The following is a 24,243-nucleotide window of genomic DNA, read 5'->3' as shown; positions in this document are numbered from 1 at the left end:
GGCGCCCCAACCTCCCTGCCCTCTTGACAAGAGAAGCAGGGCTCACACTTAACCTGCAGTGCACTCCCGCACAGCTGGTGGTGAGAAACAGAATGAGCTGATGACATGGGTACCCAAAGCCTACTGCAAGTCAGATAATGTTCAGTTCATCTTTTCCAGCCAAATTGAAAGGACACTTAATTAAACAGCCAGCTGATAGGTCATTTTGGTGGTAGATCACTGTGCAGTTTTGACTGTACATCTCAGCAGGAGGATAGAGAACTGACTGGCAGTGCCAGATCATCTCCTGAATTGAAAAGGCTTCTCAGCACAGCCCACTATAAATGGTTAAAAAGGAAAATAATTGATGCTGAGTCCCGATTTATTCTAGCAATAAATATTCACCTAGAGATTCATGAGCCATTAACTTCCTATCCATTTCATTAAGCTGTGTTTTCAATACATTTTCCTCTTTAGGTTTAACTAGTTACTTATAAAAACTTTAGGTATCTATGTTGTTTTAATCAGCGGTTTACTATATTTTATATCAAAAAATAATTGTAATAATTCAACCCAGAAGATTATTGTAAAAACCCTTGAACCTTTGGTCATAGAAAATGAAATATCTTAATTTTAATTCATACATATATTGTGTGGCAGAGAAGTATGACAAAGTGAGCAATAAAACACTTTGAGCCATAAAAGTAATGCATTAGTGTAAAATTCTATAGGGCCATGGAATGAAGCTACACATTAAAGAGGAAGGAAACAAAGTCACATTTCCCACAATTAAATCTGAGCTGGCCAGCCTCAGCAACATGATGAGACCCTGTCTCTACCAAAAAAATACAAAAATTAGCCCAGCATGGTGGTGCATGCCTATAATCCCAGCTATTCGGGAGGCTGAGTTGGGAAGATCACCTGAGCCCGGGAAGCGGAGGTTGCAGTGAGCTGACATCTTGCCACTGCACCCTAGCCTGGGTGACAGAGTGAGACCCTGTCTCAAAAAAAAAAGGAAGAAGAAGAGCTGGGTCAGGTGTTTTTAAAATAGATGAGGGTGGGTGTTAAATCACTGTGGTGTTCAGAATTCATTTGATATATTTTAAAGTGTTGCAGCAGTTTTATTTAAAGATGTAAATATTTACAAAATGATAGAAATCACACCTTTGAAGGTTTTAAAGCTTAAGTAAAAAATACTACATGTCAACTTAAAAATGTGCAAGATGGAATACATGATTTTTCAAAATTTATTTTTGTAGGGGTACCTAGAGCATTGGTTCCTTTTAGAAGCAATGGCCTGATGCTTCTCCCTCCCTGACTCCTGTGGCTCCGCTGCAGGGACATAGGGACGGAAGCCAAGCCCGGAAGCTGCCCCGGTGGTCGACTGAGGGGCCTTGTCTACCCTTCCCACCAAATTCCAGAGCCTTGGCCTTTGGGATAGGCCCTGGCTTGCTGGATGAGCTGCACACCTCCTCCAGGCTGAACCAAACTGCCCTTGTTTGGGGGCTGGGGCCAGGTATTAGCCTGGTTGGAGTGATAAGGGACAGACCTGCCTGCAGGTGCTTTGACTATAAAGACTCCAAACCTACCAGAGGTCAGAGAGAGACAGAACTGGCCTGAGGCCAGGGCCCGAGTCCACTAAGGAAGATGGATGTGGTCCCTCAGACCCAGCCACAATCCTTGGCCCACACCACTCTTTGGATGCCTGGGTGACTTGACCTGAGGGGAGGCCATTTCCAAGAGGCATGGTTTATTTCACAGAGAGCAGAGATGTTTCTGAAGGGGAGGCTGGAGGGTGAAGGGCAATGGGGTGTGAGTTTCAATCACCGAAGACATGGTTGGTTTCCGCTATTCCCATCCCATGCCTCCATCCTCCACGCCTCTGCTCCTCGTTTTGCCCCGCATGATGCAACTGGTTGACCTAAGAATGTGGCTGCCCTGATGGCGTCTTCCTCGATTCCCTAATCTGTGGAATAGGCAGAGAAGGGGTCTCCCAAGAGAGGAAGCCAGGCCTGGAAGCCTGCATCCTTCATGGAGCCCCTGAGGCGAGAGGATGGCTGGGGAGGGGACAGAGGAACAAGGGTGGGGCACAAGTGAGCCTCTCTAGGTGACAGCGCCTGGGATAAGGCAGCCAAACTGATCCTTTGCTCCAGTTGGCATACCCCACCCAGCTGCAGGGGCACCACCGAGTGTGGAGGCCAAGGGCTGGCGCAGGGCCACACCGTCACCTGACTGCTGGCACCGTGAGTAGGGCAGGGGAGCCCCGTGTCTGCCACTATAAATAGCTGTGTGTGTTGGACAGGCCCTTCTCTGCTCTGGGCCTCAGTTCCCTCTCTACAGTGAGGCTCTGGCCGGAGAGGCTGGGATGGGCAAATCCCTGCAGACATTTGACCGGCTCTTCTCAGGTGGTCCTGTGAATTCCCTCTGCTCCCTCTCGCACTGAACCTGGCGGCCCCCACTGGTCCCTGTCCCTTGGAGTCCCCCTTGGCTGCCGCACCCCTTCTTTCCTGCCAAGCTGGAGAGCTGGTCTCTCCCCTCCCATTTCCTGCCCCACCAGAGCCTGCCCAGCAAGGAGAACCCAGAGGAAGAAAGTGAAGGACGGGGGAACTGCGTAGGTGGGCGACCGAGGGGTCACACGGCGGCCGTCTGCTTGATGCTGTGGAAGCTGATCCGTGTGGGTGATGTAGGGATGGACATGGCCCGGGCCACGGGGACTCGAAGGGAGTGATGGTCCTGCCAGCGGTGCCACCTCTTCCTCACAGCCGAGCGCACCTGTGGAGAAGGCAGAGGCTCAGCCGGCTCCCAGGGACCAACCCTGGGCTTCTGGGACAGTTTCCTTCCATGCCCTCTGCTCTCATGGGTCGACTGCCACCCTCATGCCAAGGAATTGTCTGCTTCCAAAACCGAGGTCCTTCTCTGACCCTGTTGCCTCTCTCCAGGGGCCCCTTCCTTATCCTTCTCCTGGAGAGGCCTGACGCCACACCTCCTTTAATCCACACTGTCCTCCCAGATCATCCAGTTTCCTCTGGACACACTGCCTTCCCTTCCCTGACTCACTCTGCCACCTCAAAATTAGCATCTTGGGACCAGAGAGCGCAGCTTGGAGACTTGGCCCCCTCAGCCTTCTTGGGCCCCTGCTCCTGCAGGGCATTGGTGGTGTGCGTCCAGCTCACACCTGGAGCGCCTCTTCCTCCCTCCCGGAGACCGTCCCCTCTGCAGCCCTCACCTTCTCTAGCTCCTGCTAGACTCCCCTGCCTGACTAACCATGGTGTTTAATGCCTGAAAAGGAAAGCTCTCTGTCCTGGTCATTTCTAAACTTGGCTGTACCCAGGGCCATTTAAGCTTCATTTGTTTGGCAATTGAAGAATTTTTCTAGAAATTGGATGGCGTCCCTCACATCCTAGCTTGTACATGGTTCGAACAGAATAAATGCTCCATAAACATCCTTTGTTTGTTTGCCTTACTGGCCCCCTCTCTTCTTCTCATCCAGATCACAGGACCCGCCTCTACTGATGGACTTTGCAAGTGGAACGTGCCTTCATCCACAGAGACACAGGTCTGCAGAGACACCTTGCCAGTGCCCTGCGCCAAGACAGGCAAGTGCATTCCTCTGGAGTGTTCAGAAGCTCCCGGGCCCCGGGGGCTGTGTTTCGTCTTTGCTGTATGTTCTCATTCACCCCAGCCCAGGTGCCAGTACGCTTCTCCCCTGTGTCAGCTGCACTGGGGCTCTGGGCCTCAAGGTTGGTGCCAAGCTTCACAGCCGCCTGACTCCCCAGAGCCTGCTCTCGCTGTGTGGGCTTTTCTGTGGCAGGTAGGGGGGAATGTGCTGGTCTCTCTTCTGCTCCCTGAGTCCATACAGACCTGATTGCATGATACACATCTCTTTCTGGAAGCTTCCTCCTGTCACTGCCTTTGCTCTGGCTTCTCTCTTCCATGAGGCCCTGCGGCCTGGGCTTCCCTGCTCATCCAGCTCTCTGAGTGCATGTGTGGAGCACTGGCATGTTATTTCGGGGCTGCATAGTTGACCTTCTAAACTGGCTCCAGCCCCTGCGAGGAGGATTCCTGTTCCTCTAAAGCCAGGTGGTATCTCAAGCCTTCCCCTCCCTGGGACTCCTGCAAGGCTGGGCAGCACCACTGGAGCTGCCCTGGAGTGGGATCTGAGGACCTGGATATCCCAGGCGCCCCCGCAGACCTGGCCTCATACCTCTCCATTGAAGAAGCAGTAGAAGACAGACACGAAGAAACCCTGGAGAGGAAGGAAAGAAGGGAGTGATCAGTGACCTGCCTGCAGAACTGCTCTGCCTGGAGGGGTGGCATTGGGGACAGGATGGTGGGGGGAAGGCTCTGACCCAGGAACCCCTGGAGTCTGAGCTGGGTGGGGTCCTAGCCTTCCACGGTCCGCTGTGAGTGAGCAGTGGTCACAGGCCTGGAGCCAGGCAGACTCCAGTCTCCTCAATATCATGTGACCTGTCCCAGGGCATTTGGCCGGGCTGCCTGCATCCTCAGAACAGGTGCTGGGACAGTAGGTGCAGGCTGGTAGGACCCAGATGCAGGCTGCATGGGGATGACGGGCCAGGCTCAGGCTGAGCGTGTACAGGCTTCTAACTCTGTGGATGTAACTGAGCCACGGGTGTGCCAGTCCTGTGGGACCATCTTAATGAGGGCATGGCTGCCAGAGCAGCCTCAGGAAAGCTCACTGTGGGGGCCCCATCTGGTCATGGGCCCCACCTGGAACGACTGCAGAAAGGAGTTGAAATAGATGAACACGATCTGCGACAGGTCGTCCTCCCCGGGATTGACAAAGAAGAGCATGTAGGTGATGCCCAGGAGGGGCAGGAGCACCAGGGTGGCCTTCACCGCCTTCCTGGGGGCAAGAGGTGGACACAGGTCTGAGCCCATGCGGCAGACAGGGCCTCACCCGGTGGGATGGCAGGAGACACTGTGGCTGTGTTTCTTCCGGGAGCTTGAGTGAGCTCCCTGGGTGAGGCCTGGAGCAGAGGGCTCTGCCATGAAGCAGGGGGACAGCCCGATGACCTCATCCTTTCCCCACTGCGGGGTCAAGGCACCCCCTCACATACCTGTACTGGATTGTCTCGGATGTAGTGGACGCGCGTAACTTTGTCATTAGGATCCTGACGATGTTGAACAGAAATATGAAATTGATCTGGAGGGAGGGCGGGCATGGGGAAGAGGGAAAAGCAAGGAGCACGTGTTTGAGATGAGCTGAGAGGCAGCCCCCTTCCCTGCAGCCCCCTGGAAACCCACGTCCCATGTACACACCTATCCTACCTGTCCCCCTAGCACCTGCCAGCATCCCAAGGCCTGTGCTCCTCCCTTGCCAGGATGGGGAGACAGCCCATTTTCCAGGGCCTGCGTCTCCAGGAGGAAAGGCAGCAGCCTCTGTGGGTCGTGACCGAGAGCACGGGACGTGCCCTCTGAGGCTCAGAAAGCCCCCAACCCTCTCCCCCGCATAGGGACCCTGCGGAAGCCCCTTCCTGTCTCTGTCCCTACTTGTTGACTGAGGGGCTCTCCAAGTCCCTTGCACTGTCACTGGCTCTAGGTCGGCCTGAGGTCCTTCTGACTGAGCACAGCACTGCCCTGGTGGGGCAGACAAGGCCAGATGGAGGGATTAAGAACTCAGTTGCTGAATGAGTGATTAATCTGCCAGCATCCCCCTGTGCCCAGGAACTCCAGAGTCTTCGTAGGCACCCTAGACAGGGAAGATGGATGGGCTGCAGGGCTGGCTCTGAGGCCCCAGGAAGGGCCTCATTTATCTTCATTCTGAGTTTTCCCTTAGCACCAGAGCCTCCCCACCCAGCCCCTGGACCTGGAACTGGCCTGTGTGGCTCCCCAGTCGCTCCCTGCTGGGTGTGGGTCCCCGTGGGCCTGCGAGTGTCTGTTCATCTGTGTCAGCTGTGACTGTGACTGTGTTGTCCCCTGGGAGCTGCGATGTGGGTCTGTGGGTCTATCCTTTAAGCCCTTGTGCAAGTGGGTTTGCCTCACAGAGCGTGTGCATGCGTGAGCGTGGATCTGGGGCCCAGGCACATCTGTGTTTCTTTTCACCTGCCTCCGAGCGTAGGTAGGCAGGCAAGGGAGTGTGTGTTGGCCTGACACAGTGGAGCTGTTTCCTGACAAAGTGCTCATGGGCCAGAAGGAGACACATGTTAGTCCACGGGTGTCTGCTGGCTCATGTGTGCACACCCACTCACACACACACACACACCCCTCTGAGGATCTGTCTAGAAAATCCATTGGTTCTTAAGCTTGGGCTGGGCCCTTCTAACCCTCCCAAGTTCTGAATCCTGGCTGGGAGAGGAGGGACACAGGATCCAGGCAGATATCCTGAAACTGTCAACCCTGTAGCCTCTGGATGCTCCCCACAAGCTTTCGGGTAGCCCTAGGGGCAGGGAGAGCTCACACCCCACCTCAGCTACTGCCTGCTGCTCTCTTACCACATAGTGGTATGGCCTGGGGGGTCCAAGGGAAGGCTGGGGTGGAAAGCCTTCAGCAGGGCTGCCATGACCTGATACCCCCAGCTTTCTCCTAAGGCTCACCTAATTTCCAGCTCCTGGGTCTCCAGCATATTCCCCTGGATCATGAGACACAAGTCACCTTAACATATAAGTGAATCCTAATTTTCTCATACAAGTAATGCAAAGTATTTGACCTTTTCTGATTCTTCCTGACTTCCCTGAGAGTAGAAACTGTTGGAATCAAAACATACTCTCGTTTCTGCCACATTTTCTTGAATTTAGTATTAATCTTTGGACATCCATCAACCCACTAATCAGTTCAATTATCCACCCATTTTTATTCATCCATCCATCCATCCATCCACTTACCTACCAACCAATTCATTCAATTACCCACCTACTTTTATCCAACCATCCATCCATCCATCCATCCATCCATCCATCCATCCATCCATCCATCTATCCATCGTTCCTTCCTTCCTTCCTTCCTTCCATCCATCCACCTAGCCAACAACCAATTCATTCAATTATCCACCTACTCTTTTATCTATCCATCCACGCACCCATCCATCTACCCATTCATCCACCTACCCAATAACCAATCCATTCAGTTATCCATCTACTGTTTTATCTGCCCATCCACTGGCCCATCCATCTATCCATCCATCTACCTAGCAACCAATTTATTCAATTGTCCAACCACTATTTTACCCATCTACCCATCCATCTATTCAGTAAACAAGTGGTTCTTGAGCACCTTTTGGCTATAGGGCCCTGTTTCTTGTGCTGAGGCAAGGTCAGGGACAGGGTCGAGTGTGGAGCATCTGGGAGACAAGGCCTTGTCCCCATCCTTACACTTGGCAGGCATTTAGTTATGTGGCCCCACTCATCTCAGCTTGGGTCTATGTAACCTGAAAATCCTTCTTTCCTTTGAGCCTGTTTCCCAGCCTCCCACTTCACACCACCACAGGCACCTTCCTCTCTCTCCAGGGAGCCTTCTGGTCACCTGCCCACACTGAGCTCTCCAACTTTCCATTCTTGAACTCCACCTCCCCCTAAAAACACACTCCAGTTCTTCAGTAAGAACTGTCTATTGTACCCTGCCCTTGTTCAGCCTGTTTCTGGTTTTATTTAATTGTTCATTCATTCAATGAATCAATGGACCACGTGTCAGCCTCTGAGCCAGGCATCAGCGATGGGGAAGTGGACAGGCAGTCGGAGCCCCTGCTTGCAGAGGGCTTGTGGCCTAGCTGGGGGCCTGGAGGGGTTGGGGTGGGGGAGATGACACCTTTCCTAAGGTGTCAGAAAGGCCTGGAGAAATGGAGGATGGGCTAAGAACTGAAGATAAGCTCCCCCCCCCCCGCCCACACATGAACTGAAGCACCAAGTCCTAGTCTCATGGCTCAAATTTTGACTGTTCCAGTTTGCAGTTGTGTGGCCTTGGGCAAGTTGCTTAACCTCATGAGTTCCTGCTGCCTTGTCTACCTCCAAGGGGGCTAACCACAGAGCCTGCCTTAGAAGATTAGCACAATACTCACAGAGAGCACTAAGACCTGTGTCTGGCCTAGTGACTGCCAATCCTTTCCCATGACCCCAACAGTGATAACACCAGCAAGAAGTCAGGCTTCCTGCAAGCTCAACCACCTGATTCACTTCTCAGAACCAGAAATAAGTGAGTATCTCTTAGCAGCAGAAATGCAGCTGTGAACTGCTGGGAAGTGTAAGGATGGCAGGAACACCAAGCACGTGTCCAACCTTGAGGACAGCAGGCAGATGGTGGGGACAAACCAGGAGACCTGTCTTTGAGCCTCAGCTGTGCTAGCTATTAGTGGTGACCTTGGGCAAGCCAATTCATCTCTCTCGGCTTCTTCATCTGTAAAATGGAGAGCATAACCCTACTTCTTTTAAGACTTGAGCGTGCAAGGGTTGGAAATAATGTAGAGCTTCTGGAAGGGCTCAGCTTGGAATCTGGAAGCCCCTGTTGATGCAAAGAGCTGGGCCCAAAGGAAAGAAGGAAAGGGCTTATGAGCACAGACGCCGGGGTGGAGCCAAAGAAGGGGTCTGGAAGGGAGCTGGGTCTTGACACTGAGCTCTTGCATTCCTCGCCTCCTTTTCTCTTGGCATTTCCTCACCACCTGTCCAACATCTTTACAGCTGGGGCTCACTCTCTGCCACCATTGGTCCCCCATCCAGGCCAGCCTTCCTTGGCTCCATCCTAAGCTCATCAAAAGCCTTATTCCTCCAGGATGGCCCTTGGCAGCTGGTTGGGAAGAAATGGATCTCATGGGGTTTCTGTTCACACTGAGGGGTGAGTGACTCACCGCAGCTGGGAGTCCAAGGACAATCCTACTAGCTGCTGACAAAACCTGGTTTCTGCCTCTGAAGTGAAACAAGCCCTGACAGTGGAATTTCCAGCAGTGGGTGAAAAAACTTCCTAGTCGTCATCAGTTCGCATATATCAAGGACACTCCAAAGATGGAGGTCAAATGAAACCCAAAGTCACAGAAAAAGGAGAGTAAGAAAATAAAAGAGATACATAATAATTGTCTCCAAGGTAGACAAAAGAAAGCCCCACCAGGCACCTTCTGTGTGCAGGAGGAGATGGCACTCTCGCTGAGTCTCCCAGAAGGAACTGTGGCCCTTTAAGGAAGCCGGTACATACAGGAGCCTGAAATTACTGAGCCTGAAATAAGTCTTACGTAAATGCCAATTTCTTACGGGGCTTTTATGTATGTCTTTCTTTCTTTCTTTCTCTCTCTCTCTCTCTTTTTTTTTTTTAAAGGTATGATATATAATGGGTTCCTTTTGCAGAATGCAGCCTCTACTTAAACTCTCCCTTAATTAAAGCTCTTTGTGGATTAAAGATGTGTGGCAATTATACCTTAGATGCAAATACATTTGGCAAAGGGCGGGGAGCTGGACAAGGAACAATTGCTCATTACGCTTCATCCCGGTATTCTCCACTCCAGGCTGGGGGTGGTGGGCTGGACCCAGAGAGGGTCGCTGGGTGCCGAGGGGAACGTAGGTCTGGAATGAACAGAAGTCCGCACACTCTTCTGTTGTCACCAGCTGCCTGCTCACCTGGCTGTCTCAGCATTGTACGGTGTCAGACCAGGAGGGCACAGGAAGTCTACCCATTAGATCCTTTCTCCTCCCAGAGAAAGAGCCCTGAGGTCACCAGTGTGGTGCGGGGCTGCGCCAGGGCATCGAGCGTGAGGAAGGGAAGGCTGGGTGGTGCTGGGGCATAGGGTGGCACAGACAGGGTATGGGGTGGCATATAGAGTTGGTGCGCAGGGCTACCCATGCCACATCTTTGCCACTGTCTCTGCCTGGGTGGACCCTCCGCTGTCCTCCTGTCACCCAGCCCCATCCCAGCCACCACTGAGGACCTACCAGGAGCACGAGAATGATAGGGCCTTGGTAGATGTAGTCCACCAGGTCACCGGGCTCCTTGCCAAACCAGCACCTGTGAAGATGGGGTAGCTTTAGGGGGCCTGCTGAGCTGGAACTGAGGGAATCCCCCAGACTTGGGCCCAGGGTCCTCCAGCTTTACCCTTCCTGAGACCTAGCCTCCAGGACTGACCCTTCCCAGAAAGCCCTGGTGGAAATACCAGCTCCACTGACCACCCTCACCCACCCAGGCTGTCTTTTGCTCTACACGGTGGGTCTAATCTCCCCAGCCAGACTGAGGACAGGCCATGGGTCTCTTGCTCCTCCTCTCTCGCCTGCCCCATTGCAGCCTGCTAGGCACAGGACTGGGCATGCAGGAGGCACAGGGAGAGCTGGGCTCCCCCTTGCTGGTCCACGGCCAATTGCGTTAGGCCACCTGTTCCCATATTGCTTGAAACCCGCTGTTCTGTGTGCCAGGCACTCACTCGGCCACACAAAGCAGCAGATGTGGAAGTGGAGTCTTCCTACCTCCAGCCTGGGATTTTGTGTGTTTGCGCCAACACTTGTTCACCCAGTGAAGGGAGCTGCTGTCTGCTGGCCTCACTGGCTGCCAGAGGCTTAGTTCATTCTCTGGGGATGCTGGTCAGGAGAAAGGCTTTAGGGTCTGGGTCGGCCAGCAACTACTGGACCACAGGGAGGGGCCATCAACTTTGGGGAATTCAGCCCTCTGAAATCTTGGAGGTCATCCAGTGCAGACCTGCCGCAGATAGGATTCTCCCTGTCTTCCACAGTTTCTGGTCTCTGCTTGGGCCCCTCCTTTGACAGGAAGCTCACCACCTACCAAGGCGGCCCTCTTCTTCTTGGGCAGCTTTTACCCTTACAAGCTCTTCCTAATGTTGAGTTCCTGGAACTCTACCCCATTCTTGTCCCCACTCTGAGGACAGATCCCCTCTGCTCTCTCTAGGCTCTGAGACAGACCCCTCGGAGATTTGCATACAGGGTGATGTTCCCCAGTCCCCACTGCTCTCAGCTGATGACACTCGACTTCCTGGCTGCTCCCTGGCTGACCCATGGCCAGAGTTGCTGTCATTTGGGCTGTGGCTCAGCATATCACAACCTGTGGCATAGGGAGAACCTCAGGATGGGACACTGCACCCAGGCACAGACTGGGACTTCAGGGGAAAAAAAAAAAAATCTCTGTTAAATGCTCATGGACTCTTTAAATGCTCATGGACAGCTCTGGATGTCATGTGCGGCCTTGGCCCCTTCCACATACCCTGGGCCAGAGCTGCCACATCCAAGTCTGAGGAGGTCTTACAAAGACCAAAGGGGGCGTGCGTGGCACGGAGGTGGGGTGCGGGGAGGGGCCGGGGAGACACTGCAAGGAACCATGATTCCTAACTTAATTCAGCAAAGTTCCTTGAGCCCTACTACGTGAGTACCTCTGAGTGCAGGGCTATTTTTTTCAATTTAGGGACAACAGGACAGTGAATCTGTCTAAGTGTGGCTACAACTCCTGCTCCACGGCTTGGCCAGAGCCCAAGGCTGACCTTTCCTAACACCCCACACCCTTCCCCATGAGCCCCCATGGCTGGCCCATTCACTTACTGTTCATTCTCATAGTAGAGCTTGCTGATGGCCCAGGCGATGATGATGGGACAGGGGATGCCTGAGAGAAGGACAGACTTGGGCTGCAGGGGACCGATGGACAGGGACCTTCTTGTAGGACATATCATGGTGGACCACAATGGGGCTGGGACCATGTTTTTACTCTTCCAACAGCAGGTTACCCAGAACCCCAGGGGTGCCCTGTCCCTCGACCCCTGGCCCATGCCCCCGCCCCTCTCTCCAAGCAGGGATGTGTGACTTTGTGATAGAGTAGAGCCAGCCAGTTTCTGAGCCAGAGACAAAGGCCTTGGACAGGTCCTTCCTGGCAGGGGGAGAAGAGCTATTTGAGGAATATCCTTTGGAGGGATCCTTTGCTTGTTCCTCACCAGCATGGAGGGAAGTAGCTGCATCCGCGGGACTGGGCTGGGGGTGGAGGGCAGGGCCGGGCTCTGGTCCTTGGACCCAAGACGAAGGGAAATGGCCTGGTGAGAAGTCCTCCCCCCAACTAGGCCCTGCTGCCCCCGGGACCCTCACACCATCCGATGAAGAGGAAGAGCCACTTGCGCAGGCGCTCGGTGGAGTAGGTCATGACGATGGCCGTGTGCAGGTAGCAGCCTTCCACAAACATCCAGAAGAAGTTGGTCACCACGAAGTAGTTGAAGATGGTGGTGATGCAGCGGCACCAGACCTGTGTGCAGGGCACAGGCTGTCAGGAGGTTGCTCAGGGCCCAGGCAGGACATACACATCCCCAGGCAGGGCAACAAGACACAGGGCTTCCCAAAGGGGGTTTGTGAATATGCCATCAAATACCAGTGAACCTCACTCTGAAAAGCCTCATCCTTCTCCAGTGCTCTTTCACTCTTTCAGATTAAGTTAAGGTGCCATTCTCCACTGGGGCCAGTGTGCTTTTTTAACATCTCTCTAACTCTAATTTTTCTTTCTAGTAAAGAGAGGGAGAGTCTGGCTCTGAGCTTTCTGTAGACAGAGGCTGGAATTCAACCACCTTGTTGTATTTTCATTTTAGTTTTTTTGAGTCATTTTCAATCCATAGCAAGTCAGATCTGCTTCCTTTTAGGGATGGGATATGGAATTTCATTTAGAAAAAAATGAAAAAAAAGTGAGTAAAGTGAGTCAAGGGTGTATGAAGTGGGGCTGCGGCCAAGGAGGGGATACTCCAAAGACTCTGGGTTTGGGAACTTCTGGACTTGGCACAATCATTACTGGCTCTGGAGGGAAACTTGCAAAGTACACGGCTCCTGGCAAGTCACTGCACCTCTCTGAACCTGAAAAAGTAACACTGCCTTCCAGGGTGGTTGAAGGAGACAGAGGATAACAAAGACAGGCACGAGGGTAGCTGTGTTGTGGCTGTGGTTGTGCCTGCTGTGGTTCCGTGCCTTCCCAGCAGAGGGGAATTTGTCCCTGTCCCTCTGAGCAAGGCTACCTTCCCCAAGCACAAAGGTTACCTTCCCAAAGGAAATAGGGAGGGGAAGCCCCCGCCCCTCTAGAGCCACACAGTGGGCCACAGCAGGGCCAGGATCTAGGCCTTGGGCTTCCACGCCAGAGCTCCTCTCAACAGACCCCCACCTGGTCATCTTCCCCACATGCTCATCCCCAGGGCACCCTGAGAGCCAAGGCTGGGACATGGGGAATGATGGAGCCAGCTCAAGGTCCAGGGACCTGTGTGTCAGGGGCTCTGCTTCTGGCTCTGACAGCCCCAGTTCTTAGATAACCCTCCTGTCCTGAGCTGCTGGCTGCTTCTGGGCTTCCCTGCCCAGTCCCCGTGGCTGTCTTCTGGGCTTCCCTGCACAGCCTCCTGTGGAGGTCTGTCTCCTTTTTTCCTGAGAAAGTCCTGCTGAGGTGGGAAGCTACCGAGCCCCTCCTCCCAACCCTACTTTTCCTCCATGGCTGATGATGTTCTATTAGCATAAGCCCACGTGGGAGCTAGAAGGCGCCCTCAACTTGAGTGAGCCTATTTGGTTCTGAGGCAAGGTTCTTTGTGGGACCATGTTAAGGATCACACCAGGCTGGTGTCTGCTAAGGCATAGGCCACCCAAAGGAAATGTACTGAGAAGTCTCTAATGGTGTGCCACAGGGCTCTGCGATGGCCCAAAACTAGTCTATACTTTTCCAATGGCTTGGATACAGTACACAGCAATGGACAGAAATCCAGGGTGGACAGTTAGCATGTGGGATAGCCCCTTATGTAGAGGTGTCATCACTGCATGTGACCTTGGCTAGTCACTCAACCTCTGTGAGTCTCAGTTTCCATGTCTATGTAATGGGGAAAATGATCCCTGCTAGTCTCATTGGGATTCAGAGAAAGCTCAACAGAGGTTAGTTCTAGCCTCTTTTTCTCAAAGAGGTCTTTGAGGACATCTGAATCCACAAGATAAGGAGTGGACTAGGATAAATGTGTCTGGAGTCAGCTTTGTGAAGCTTCCAGCCTGGCAGCTTCCTGCTCCTCCCAGCCCAGCTCTGGTGGGACAATGGCTAGGGTGGAGGTGAGCTCAGGTATGGTTTTGCACCTGAGCCACAGCCCAGATGACAGCATTCTGGCCATGGGTCAGCCAAGGAGCAGCCAGAAAGTCAGGTGTCACCAGCTGAGAGTAGGGGGGACTGGTGAACATCAGTCTCTGTGTGCAAATCTCCAAGGGGTCTGTCTCAGAGCCTGGAGAGAGTACAGAGGATCTGTTCTCAGAGTGGGAGCAAGAATGGGGTAGAGTTGCAGAAGCTCAACATTAGGAAGAGCTTGTAAGAGTAAAAGCTGCCCAAGAAGAAGAGGGCTGCTTTGATAGGTAGTGAGTTTCCTGTCAAAGGAGGGGTCTAAGCAGACAGCAGACAGAGAGATGGGTGCCCCCAGAGCCCAGAGTCCCCCAGGTCTAGCCCCGAGTCTCCCCGAGCAGTGACCTCATTGCTCTCGTGCACTTCATGGTCGATGAGCTGCAGCAGGAACCACATGACATTTCGCAGGATAAAGGTGGTGATGAGGTTCCAGTGAATCACATTCCGCAGACAGCGGATGCTCCTGTGGGAGGTGCAGGTCAGGGGTCAGCTGGGGTCAGGGGTCAACTGGGACTGGGTTCGCCCTGAGGCCAGGTAGAGACTCAGCCTAGGATGAGGGCAGGGCTGCACTAGGAGCCACTTCCCACCCACGGTGGCCACAGTGAGGCCTCTGAGTCCAGCTCCCACTCTGCACCCCACATGCCTGCTGATGATCTATGCCCTGGCACCCCGCCCAAACCCCCCTTTCTCCACTGGCCCTTTTATCTCCTGGACCCCAGAATGGAGGTGAGAATGTCTGGGAGAGGTGAAGGGGGTACTGTAGGAGGAGGGAGAAGGAGAAAGCAAGGCGGAAGGGTGGACTCACCGCAGGGCCAGGAAAAGCAGGAAGGCAGCCACCAGGGCTGCCACAGATACGCAGTGGCCCAGGTAGTTGAGGACAAGGGCGACGCGGTAGTGCAGGTCGTACTTCCTCTGCTGGACAGACAGACATGGACAGGGCAGACGGGGGCATGGGCACGTGAGGGTGGGGCTGGGTACTCCAGCCATGGCCACCTCTGTGTCCTAACCTTGGGGGCAGAAGTGCTCCAGCTGTCGTTGCCATGCCTGGCTCTTAGAGTTCATTCCTGTTGGCCCTGGGTGGCTCTTGTTGTGATAAGTGGCTGTGGTCAGGCCTTCCAACATGCATTTATTTTAATTTTTTTAGAGATGGGGTATCAGTCTGTTGCTCAGGCTGGGATCCAGTGGCTATTCACAGGTGTAATCATAGTGCACTGCAGCCTTGATCTGCAGGCCTGAAGCAATCCTCCCACTTCAGCCGCTCAAGTAGCTGGGACTACAGACATATGCCACTGTGCCGGGCACCAACATGCATTTTTGGGGGCACATTTTGAGAGGTATGGGTACAGATTCTTTTTAAAAATTCTAGACTCTAGAATGCTTCTCCTGAGTTTAGTCTCAGCCCAGATTCCAGCTGGCTGAGTGACTGAGGGTGGGTTGATTTTTATCTCGGGACCTCAGTTTTGATGTCTGTACAATGGGGCCAACCTGCCATCCTACCTCAGAAGCAATGGCCTATGGGAGGCCTGGGGTGGGGTGCATTGAGATTACTCTGCCCTGGAGACCACACGAGAGGGTGGACTGTCTATAGAGAATTTAGAAATTTTATTCAAACTGAATAAAAGTCAGTTGACTTTTAATTATCACAAAGTGTTGGCAATTTGAAACAAAGTCAGTGATGAAATACTCCTTCCTGCCAGGGAGAGCCACCCCTCCACCCTACCCACCCCCTGTGTTGATTCTCCACTGCTGGAGGGGCAGAAAGAGTGGAGGTGAGAACTGAGGGCTGGAGGGCTCCCTGCCCGTTGAGTGGCCTCCCTGCAGAACCTCTGTGGCTCACATTTTGCAGAATGACTTTCTCAGGGCGGGTGAATGTTTTTCCCTCTCAATTTGGACTTCATTTGGGGAAAAGTCCCAGCCCCACTGAGGACTGTGCTGGGTAATGAGGAGGGGACAGAGCTGAGATGTATCCTTTTAGGTCAGGAATGAGGCGTAGCCTCAAGGAGAGGAGTTCGGTGCCTCAGCAGCACCGAATTGAATTCCAGAGCAAGAGCTGGAGCAGGAGAGGCAGAGCAGGACCCAGCTTCCCATGGGGACAGCCCTTGTGGGGCTGCATTTGTTTCCATGGGGAGTCACAGAATCAGAATGTCAGATTGGGAAACTGAGGCCCAGAGGGAGAGGAAGGTGTGCAGCCACACAGCGTCTAAGATGTTGGGAGCATTGATTACACGGTCATTCCCTTTTTGTGTCACATGCCACCTTGGCTGTATCCTCTAGCAGCCCAAGCTCTCTTGAAGGTAGGACTCCATGTCCCCCTTCTCTACTCCTCTACAGTGTCACTGAGCACGGGGCAGGACACTGGGGGCAGGGGCAGGAGGTACAGAAGGGAGTGGCTGGGTGACACAAGGATTGGTCTGCCCCCCTTGGGATCCTCTGTGTTCAACCTGAGTCCTAATACGTGTGTGAGGCCTGGGGTCACAGCAGGTGAGGGCCACTCACCTTGTCATCCAAAATGGGCTCACACTGTGAGTAGTTGATCTTTGAGGCCCACGTCCCATTCTCCAAGCATTCTCGATAGGCATTCCCTACAAAAAAATGCCAACTGCCAAGAGTCAGGTCACTCCCCTCCTCAAGAGCCCTCCCTGGCTCCCTAGTGCCCACAGGATAAGGTAAACACACCTCAGCTCTCCTAGGGCAGGAAATACAATGTGCATCTGAAAGTTTACATGTAAGCCACTTATGTGAAAATAGCACAAAAGACTCATCTTACAAGATTGCTAAAGGCATGCTAAAACCCATTTTAGATACAATCTTTGACTAGCACTTTGTACACTTCCATTTTGTTCATTTGCTTCAAAACTGAATCCAATTGTAAGCAGTGGGTTGTGCCTGAAGATTCACTGCTTTCAGCATGCCACATAATTTACATCCTCACCTCAATTGTTTTATATTTGAGATCCATACTTCACCAATATCAGCATTTCCATTTTAATAATAGCTACCATTTACATAGCATGTGTTTCCCATGTGCCAGGTCCTCTTCTAACTGCTATGGATACACACGTCCATTCAATCTCCACAACCACCCCATGAAGTAGGCATTAATATGAACCCATTTCAAAGAGGAGGAAACTGAGGCACAAAGAGATTAAGCTGCTGGCCAAGGATACAAAGATGACAAGAGGATTCAAACCCAGAAGTTCTGGCTTCAGGTCTTCTGTTCTTAACCTTTAGGCCATATCAAGTAGTGGCAAACAGGAATGAGTGAATGCTGGGCACTCAGGGCTGGGCCGCTGCTCTTGGGCCGCTGCTGCCTGGGAGGCCACCATGTGATGTCTCTCAATGTTCAAGAACCAGCCTCTGTATTCAAGTTGGAATACGATGTGTGAAAAGACGTTTCAAGGAGCATTGTCCTGTGCACACAAGTGCAGGTTTTGTCAAGGGGGATGGTAGGAAAGTTGAAAAATGCTCATATTTGCCTTTCTCTCTATCTCAGCTCCAACTGTCAACGTCTGGCTCCTAAGACACCCCCTCCATACGCCAGCTCCAATCAGGAGGAAGCCCTCCCACCGGAGAAGGCCCGGAGCTCTCCAAGTCTGCCTCTGCTCTGCCTTCCTCACTAGTGTGTTTCTGACCTCCCGGGTGGGTTACAAATGCTGAATGTTCCATTGTTTGGGGGTGATTTTTACCAGGGTTCATCTCTCTGACTAATGGGCAGTTGTCTGTGAATTTTTCTTTTTAGCATATGTTAGATATACAATGTAAAGCTAATTAAAATAAATAGCTCGCAGATCACAGAGTTGCAGAGCTGGAGGGGGAACTTTAGGTTGTTTTTGGAAGCAGTGTGTTCTGAAATAATTAAGTTTACTTAAAAACCCACTTCCGTTGAGCCCGATGAGTTTGAAGCAATGGAATTGGGAAAGAGCACTTGCCGAAGAGCAAAATCAATGGGGAAGATTCTATTAGCTTAATTGTTTTTTAGTTTGGTGCCTGGAGCTCATCCATTCTTCAAACCCAGGGTCATGACTGGCCTATTCCTTCCTCCTGGGCCAAGGCCCATCCCTGGCAGGGCCCTGCCCTCCCCCTGCCAAGTGAGTCAGGGAATGCCCTGGTCTGATGCTGATTCTGACTCCCAGGAAGAGGAAGCCTGCTCCCCACCCCCAGCCATGGTGCCCAACTCCCCAGGTGGGCTCTGAATTTGATACCTAGGACCATCTTTTCTTACCAACATTCATGCTCATGAAAGGGAGAGGCTACCTCAACTTGTGAGGGTCGGTGATGGTGATGTCACCGAACTAAAAAAGTAATTGTGTAAGGAGGGTAAGTTCTTTTGTGAAATGAACAGTCCCTCCCTGATGGGGGTTTACAGTGTCTCTGAACAGTCTATGTGAGGTGAGGCAGACCAGAATCCTGTCTGTGTTTCAAAGGGCAGAAAAATTTATCTTCTGTGTGTTCATAAATACTATCTAGCTTTCCTGAAGCTCAATGCTAGGCCCCTTCCTTCAGGAAGACCTTGATTGCTTTCACTCTATAGCTCTCTCTCCCGAGCACCTCCAGTCCTGACCACCTGAGCCCCACACTCCAAACCTTGCCCGATGACCAGCCCTGAGCTGTCCAGGTGAGTGAGTCTGGTCACTCTGATCAGTGTGGGGGCTCCCTGAGGATGGGGCCTCGGAACACTTGTTTCCCAAATATGATATCCTGTGGTGGCACTGATAGTGGGGTGGACTTGCAGGTGGGAGGGGGTCAGGATAGAAATGCTGCAAATCAGAGACCTTTCCTCTCCCTCACACCAATGTCCATGGGGTCCCAAGTTCCATGGATTCTTTCTCCTCCTTTTCTTTTTCCAGAGTTCACTCCCCTCCTGCCCATCCCTCCATCTGCTCTCTAGTCTTCTTGCCTGGACTGCCACAACGGCCTCCTCTCTCACTTCCCTGCTTCTTCTCTTGCCACCTTGACCATGTTGATTCCTGCTTAAAAGCCATCAGTGGCTGTTTATTGCTCTCAAGAATAAAGTCTAATTTCTTAGCATGATAGTCAAGGCCCTTGATACACAGGCCCCAGCCTAGCTGCCCTGACCCATCTCCAGCATTCTGCATGGCCACTGGCATTGGCACAAACAGGTTTGGCACATACCCTCTTTGTGTGGATCCACCTCTTAAAGCACCTCCTCCTTCTTACCCACTGCTCACGGATGAACTCCTACCCATCTTTAACCCACTCTCAAATGCCACCTCCTGCATGGAGCCATCCCCAACACCCCTAGGTCTGAAGCAATCCTTTCTTTGTTTCCCCCTCTATCCCTTCCTTTGTAATGTAGTTTTTCCACTTTATTGCCCTTGAACCACAATAACACATACATTTTATATTATAATCCAGTACACACACACACACACACACACACACACAGAATCCAGTTTCAAAAAGCAAGATTTAGCTTGAGCACAACTGTACTATTTTCCTATCCAGCCTATTCTAATGCCTTCTATTCATTTCACACACAAACGCTGATCATGACCCACTAAATTGACTCCACAGTCCACTCTTGCATCACAATCCATAGTTTGAAAAACACAAATTCTGTTTTAGTGCATTTGCCATAATTCACTATGAATGTCACATCTTTGGACCTAATCATTCTTTTCTTTGGTACTGGACTTGAGCTCCTTGGGAACAGACAAGTAAGTAGAAGCCATATTGGAGCCACCAGATCTCCCTCAGGACAGAGCCACTGAGGAAATGTGGGCTGAACAGAATTGACTCAGATCTGCTGACCCCTGGGAAAGCAGGTAGGATGCAGTAGTGGGAGGGGACTTCCCTCTCTGGCAGCCCAGCCCTGCCTGCAGATAAGCTTCTGGCTATAGACACTGGGTATCAAAGGACTGGAGGACAGATGTGCCCCACTCTTCGGAGGAGCTGTCTGCTGTAGCTAATGAGGGCACTGGGCCCTCAGGCACAGCCTTGGACAGGAGAGAGTAAGACGGAAAGAATCCCCTCCACCCCCTGGAAACCATAGATGGATGGGCACACACTCTGAGGGCAGATGGCAAGGCTAAAATTGTGGAGCTGGATGCAGAGAGGTGGGTGCCCATTACCATAGCAACACAAGTGCCCCTGCTGAGGATCAATGCTGATGATGTGGAGTGTGGGCTTCCAGGGGCATTAGGGTCTGAATGATGCAGGCAGGGTCTTCTCTTGCAGGACTCTGTAGTCTGGGAGGCCTGGTTTCCATGCTCAGAGTGGCCGAGGCCTGCCAAAAACCTCCATTACAATGGGCTCTCCCCGTTTCAGATGCTGACACTTTGCAAAGAGTTCCCAGTTCAGGCTGTTACCTGGGGTGGTCCTGAAGCCTGGATAGGACATGAGAGCCTGTATTCTAGCTATAGTTTTGTCTCTGGATAGCTAGGTGACCATGACTAAGTCCCTTCCCTCTTAGTCTCAGTTTTGCCTCTTAGAAAAACTACAGTAAATCGATTCTCTATGATGTTTGGCATCTCAGGTGTATCAATTATATGTTATGTGAGACTCCCCAGTCTACTAAATGCCATTTAGCATCCCCAAGCTATTGTGACAACTCCAAGCACCCTGACATCACCTTCAAATGGTTGGCACTTCTATCTCTGATACCGTCTGGAGAGACATGGACCATAGGAGACAAGGACCATGAGGGGCTATTTTTGGTAGTAATTTTGGGGGAAGGAGTACAAGGGACAGGGGTAGGCATGGGGAAAAGAGTGAATGGGACTGTGGTGAGGCACAGCAATGGGGTCATTGGCTATTTGGAAAGAAAAGTACAGCAAGTGAGGGAAAGGCTGGATATGGTGGCTCATGCCTGTAATCCCAACATTTTGGGAGACCAAGGTGGGTGAATTGCTTGAGCCTGGGAGTTTGAAACCAGTCTGAGCAACATGATGAAACTCCATCTCTCTCTCTCTAAAAAAAAAAAAAAAAAAAAAAAAAAAAAAAAAAAAAAAAAAACAACCAGGCGTGGTGGTGTGTGCCTATAGTCCCAGCTACTCAGAAGGCTGAAGTGAGAGGATTGCTTGAGCCTGGGAGGCAGAGGTTGCAGTGAGCTGAGATTGTGCCACTGCACTCCAGCCTGGGTGATAGAGTGAGACCCTGTGATGATGATTATAGAAGAAGAAGGAGGATGAAGAGGAGGAGGAGGAGAAAAAGAAGAGGTAGTACTAGTAGTAGTAGTGGTGAGGGAGAGAAAGTGATGACATTGAGGTGGGGAGGGCCAGAAGCAGTATTTACAGAAGGAATGAAGTCACTACATGGGATCGGAACTTTCAGCACCGCGGACAGCGTAATGCCATTCTTCATCCCTGCCTATCTCTAAGGTTGGGGACCTCGGAGAGCTCCTAAGAACCAGCCTTCCCACCTGATATTCAGATCTTGGCCCTGGGCCCGGCCCAATGAGGTCACACCAATTCATGCCCCTTTTCAAGGCCCAGCTCCAGCCCCAGCTCCTCCAGGTAGCTTCCATGACTGTTCCAGCTCCCCAAGGGTCTGGCTGCTTGTGTCTGCCTGGCTCACGCTAGGCTGGGATTGTTCTTTCACTGACCCCTGTAAAGGTGTTGTACTTTCCTAACCAGCCCAGGTTCTCTGGAGCAGAAGTTTGCCTTATTTTGTACAAGGCTGAGAACCCCTAAAGGCATGGCCTGGTTTGCTGTCATTTCTGGCCCTTTCTTAAGTACTGCACAAAGCTGAGTACACAAGATCTTAGGATGGACCAAGGCTGATGCTGTTTCCTAGGTTACTTGGGAACTCATCGAAGGTAGGAGGCTCAGAGTGGGCCAGGAAGACAGTCTGCCACCTCGTATGCCCATGCTCCACCAAGATGCATGGCAAATACAAAACAGTCACACACGCAGGAGGAAGCCAGATCACACGACAAGACACCACGGGTAGGCTGACCCAGCTGCCAAACTGCAGACATTGCAGTCCAACCCCACATGGGGGAGGGGTGTCAGTCTCAAACAGCAAACTTGTGGGCACCATCCTCCAGGTTCCTGGCATGAAAGCTTTGACTGTTCCAAGGGAAGCAAGTTGGAAACTGAGTCATCAGGGATCTCCTTGGGAATTAGGAAGGCAACTTCTGCATCTGGTCTGGTGGGACCTGAAGAGAGAAACTGACACGTCTGGGGTCACTCAACCATGAAGAGGCAGAAGATCTCTCTCCTCTGGGACACACTTCCTCACAGGAGACCCTGGAGTTGGTGTACCTAGGAGAGAGGCTCTCCCTATGACCCTGTGTTTCAGCAGGTGCCGCCAGTTATGCCACCTCTTCAGTGTCATTGCCACTTAGTGTCCAGATTCCCAGAAGATAATACCTTAGGGGCCAGATATCCCACTCTCAATTCATTTTACTGCCTGTAGTTAGGCCACTCCAGATCCAGCCATCTTCTTGTCTGGCTTGGGGCCTGGTGGGGAAATCTTTGACCTTGACTTTGAGTCACCTTTCTTACCTACATTTTTTGAGATGGGGTCTCACTCTGTCACCCAGGTTGGAGGGCAGTGGTGTGATCTTAGCTCACTGCAGCCTTGAACTCCTGTACTCAAGTGATCCTCCTGCCTCAGCCTCCTGAGTAATGGGACTGTAGGCATGTGCCACCATGCCATGATAATTTGCTAATTTTTTTTTGTAGAAATGGGGTCTCACTATGTGGCTTTGGCTGGTCTCAAACTCCTGGCCACAAGTGATCCTCCTGCCTCAGCCTCCCAAAATGTTGGGATTTCAGGCATGAGTCACCATGCCTGGCCATCTTTCTTGCTTTTTGTGGGAAAAACCTCTCAGCCAATGTCTCCTCCCAGCTTGGCCTTCACTTCCTGGACTGGATTGCTTTTCATCCCCAGTTAAGAGACTTTTGGGGAAGTGTGGCCAGAGCTGGGGTGGTCAGATGTATAGTCCTGGTGCTAACAGCATGGTTTTCCTGAGCTTCCCAAATGAGGTGCATCTCCTTGAGTCAGTACCCTGCATTGCCTGGAGGCCACTGCAGGCTAAGGAGGACTGACCAACGTTGAGGCCCACCTTGCATATTTCTGTCTTGATCCAATCACAGCAAATTGGTGGTCAGAGAGGAACAGGCAGCTGGTGATGTTCACCCAAGCTCAGACCCAGACTGACATAGAAGTGCTAGGTTGAGTTTGGGAGTCTACTATTGCCAACCCCAGCCAATGGGTGGGAAAGGCATCCCCAGGGCCCTTTGTTGGTGATGTCTGAGATTCAGGCCAGGGAGCTTGGATTCCATTTCTTAATGTTGTATGGACACAGCTCTCTGAACTTCAACTGCCTGTTCTGGACCTCCAGAGAGCCTCAGCTCCCTATTTTCACAGGACTTTTCACTCACGGTGCCCTGCCATCCTTAAGCAGGATCTGTAAGCATACTTACAGGAGACAGTGGGGAAACTGAGTCATAGAGGCATTGAGCAGTTTAATGAAGACCATACTGAGTCTATGAAAAAGGGAAGGGGGAGCAGAACCCAGCTCACTGTGTAAGCTCTGCCCTCCCCAGAGAAGGGGCAGTGGGAGGAGGCCCCTACCTCATGTTCCTGCCTCTACTGTACAGGGCTCCCTCCTTCCAGCCATCCTAGCAATGCTCAGTGGGCTCGTCGCCATGACGCCGGCCTATGGAGGAAGGTGGGGAGAGGACGAACAGAGGACCCCTGTGGCAGAAGTTGCCTTGGAACTGAGAAACATCACTAGAACCCATCAAGTCCTCCACCCACCTGGTGCAGATAAACTGAGGTCTGAAGAGGGGAGACAACCTGCCCAAAGTGAGAAAAGCAGTCAGTAGGATGGTCAGAATTAGAACTGGCTTTCAGTTCATGGTTCCTGTGAAGTAATGCAGGGAGAAGACAGCTGGCTGGCAGAATGCCAGCAGCATCCCTCCAGGGGGGCAAGTGGCTGCCTTTCTCTATAGGCTTTTAGGCACCAGACCTTCTCAGTCTAGATAGACAGACTTCCCCCTCCCAGGACATCCCCAGAAACCACAGAGTTCTGGGGGCCCTCAGAGACAGCAGGAGAGCACCACCCCAGAATGAGGATAGCCATTCTTGGTGTGGGTGGGACTCTCCCCTCCCCAAGGACATGATGGCCTCTCCTTCCGGGCCCCAGGCCACCTTCAACTCCCCTCCCCTTGCTGACAATGTCCTAGCTGTCCACAGGGAGCCCCAAGCAGCATCATCTCCCCTGTGTGCCATGGCCCCACGAGGTCAGCATGTTTGCTG

At 52.2% G+C, this 24,243-nt stretch overlaps 1 protein-coding gene across 4 annotated transcripts in view; it reads right to left on the bottom strand.

Moving 5' to 3' along the window:
• Window positions 1–1,079: 1,079 nt before the first annotated feature.
• The window catches only part of CRHR2 (corticotropin releasing hormone receptor 2), a 236,713-nt gene continuing 213,549 nt past the window's right edge, over window positions 1,080–24,243 (bottom strand). For all 4 annotated transcript variants that reach the window (XM_015133773.3, XM_028845899.2, XM_077996965.1 and 1 more), the window contains 10 exons: window positions 16,510–16,595; window positions 14,819–14,928; window positions 14,359–14,476; window positions 11,985–12,138; window positions 11,451–11,511; window positions 9,846–9,918; window positions 5,058–5,143; window positions 4,708–4,843; window positions 4,184–4,225; window positions 1,080–2,751 (listed from right to left, as the gene is read on the bottom strand). In XM_015133773.3, coding sequence (XP_014989259.3) covers window positions 2,611–2,751; window positions 4,184–4,225; window positions 4,708–4,843; window positions 5,058–5,143; window positions 9,846–9,918; window positions 11,451–11,511; window positions 11,985–12,138; window positions 14,359–14,476; window positions 14,819–14,928; window positions 16,510–16,595 — 1,007 coding nt within the window. In that variant the 3' untranslated portion in view covers window positions 1,080–2,610. The remainder of the gene's footprint in view (window positions 2,752–4,183; window positions 4,226–4,707; window positions 4,844–5,057; window positions 5,144–9,845; window positions 9,919–11,450; window positions 11,512–11,984; window positions 12,139–14,358; window positions 14,477–14,818; window positions 14,929–16,509; window positions 16,596–24,243) is intronic.

This window comes from Macaca mulatta, chromosome 3, assembly GCF_049350105.2.
Source record: "Macaca mulatta isolate MMU2019108-1 chromosome 3, T2T-MMU8v2.0, whole genome shotgun sequence".
NCBI lineage: Eukaryota > Metazoa > Chordata > Mammalia > Primates > Cercopithecidae > Macaca > Macaca mulatta.
Note: the sequence above shows the minus strand (reverse complement) of the source record. Positions and strands in the feature narration are given on the sequence as shown.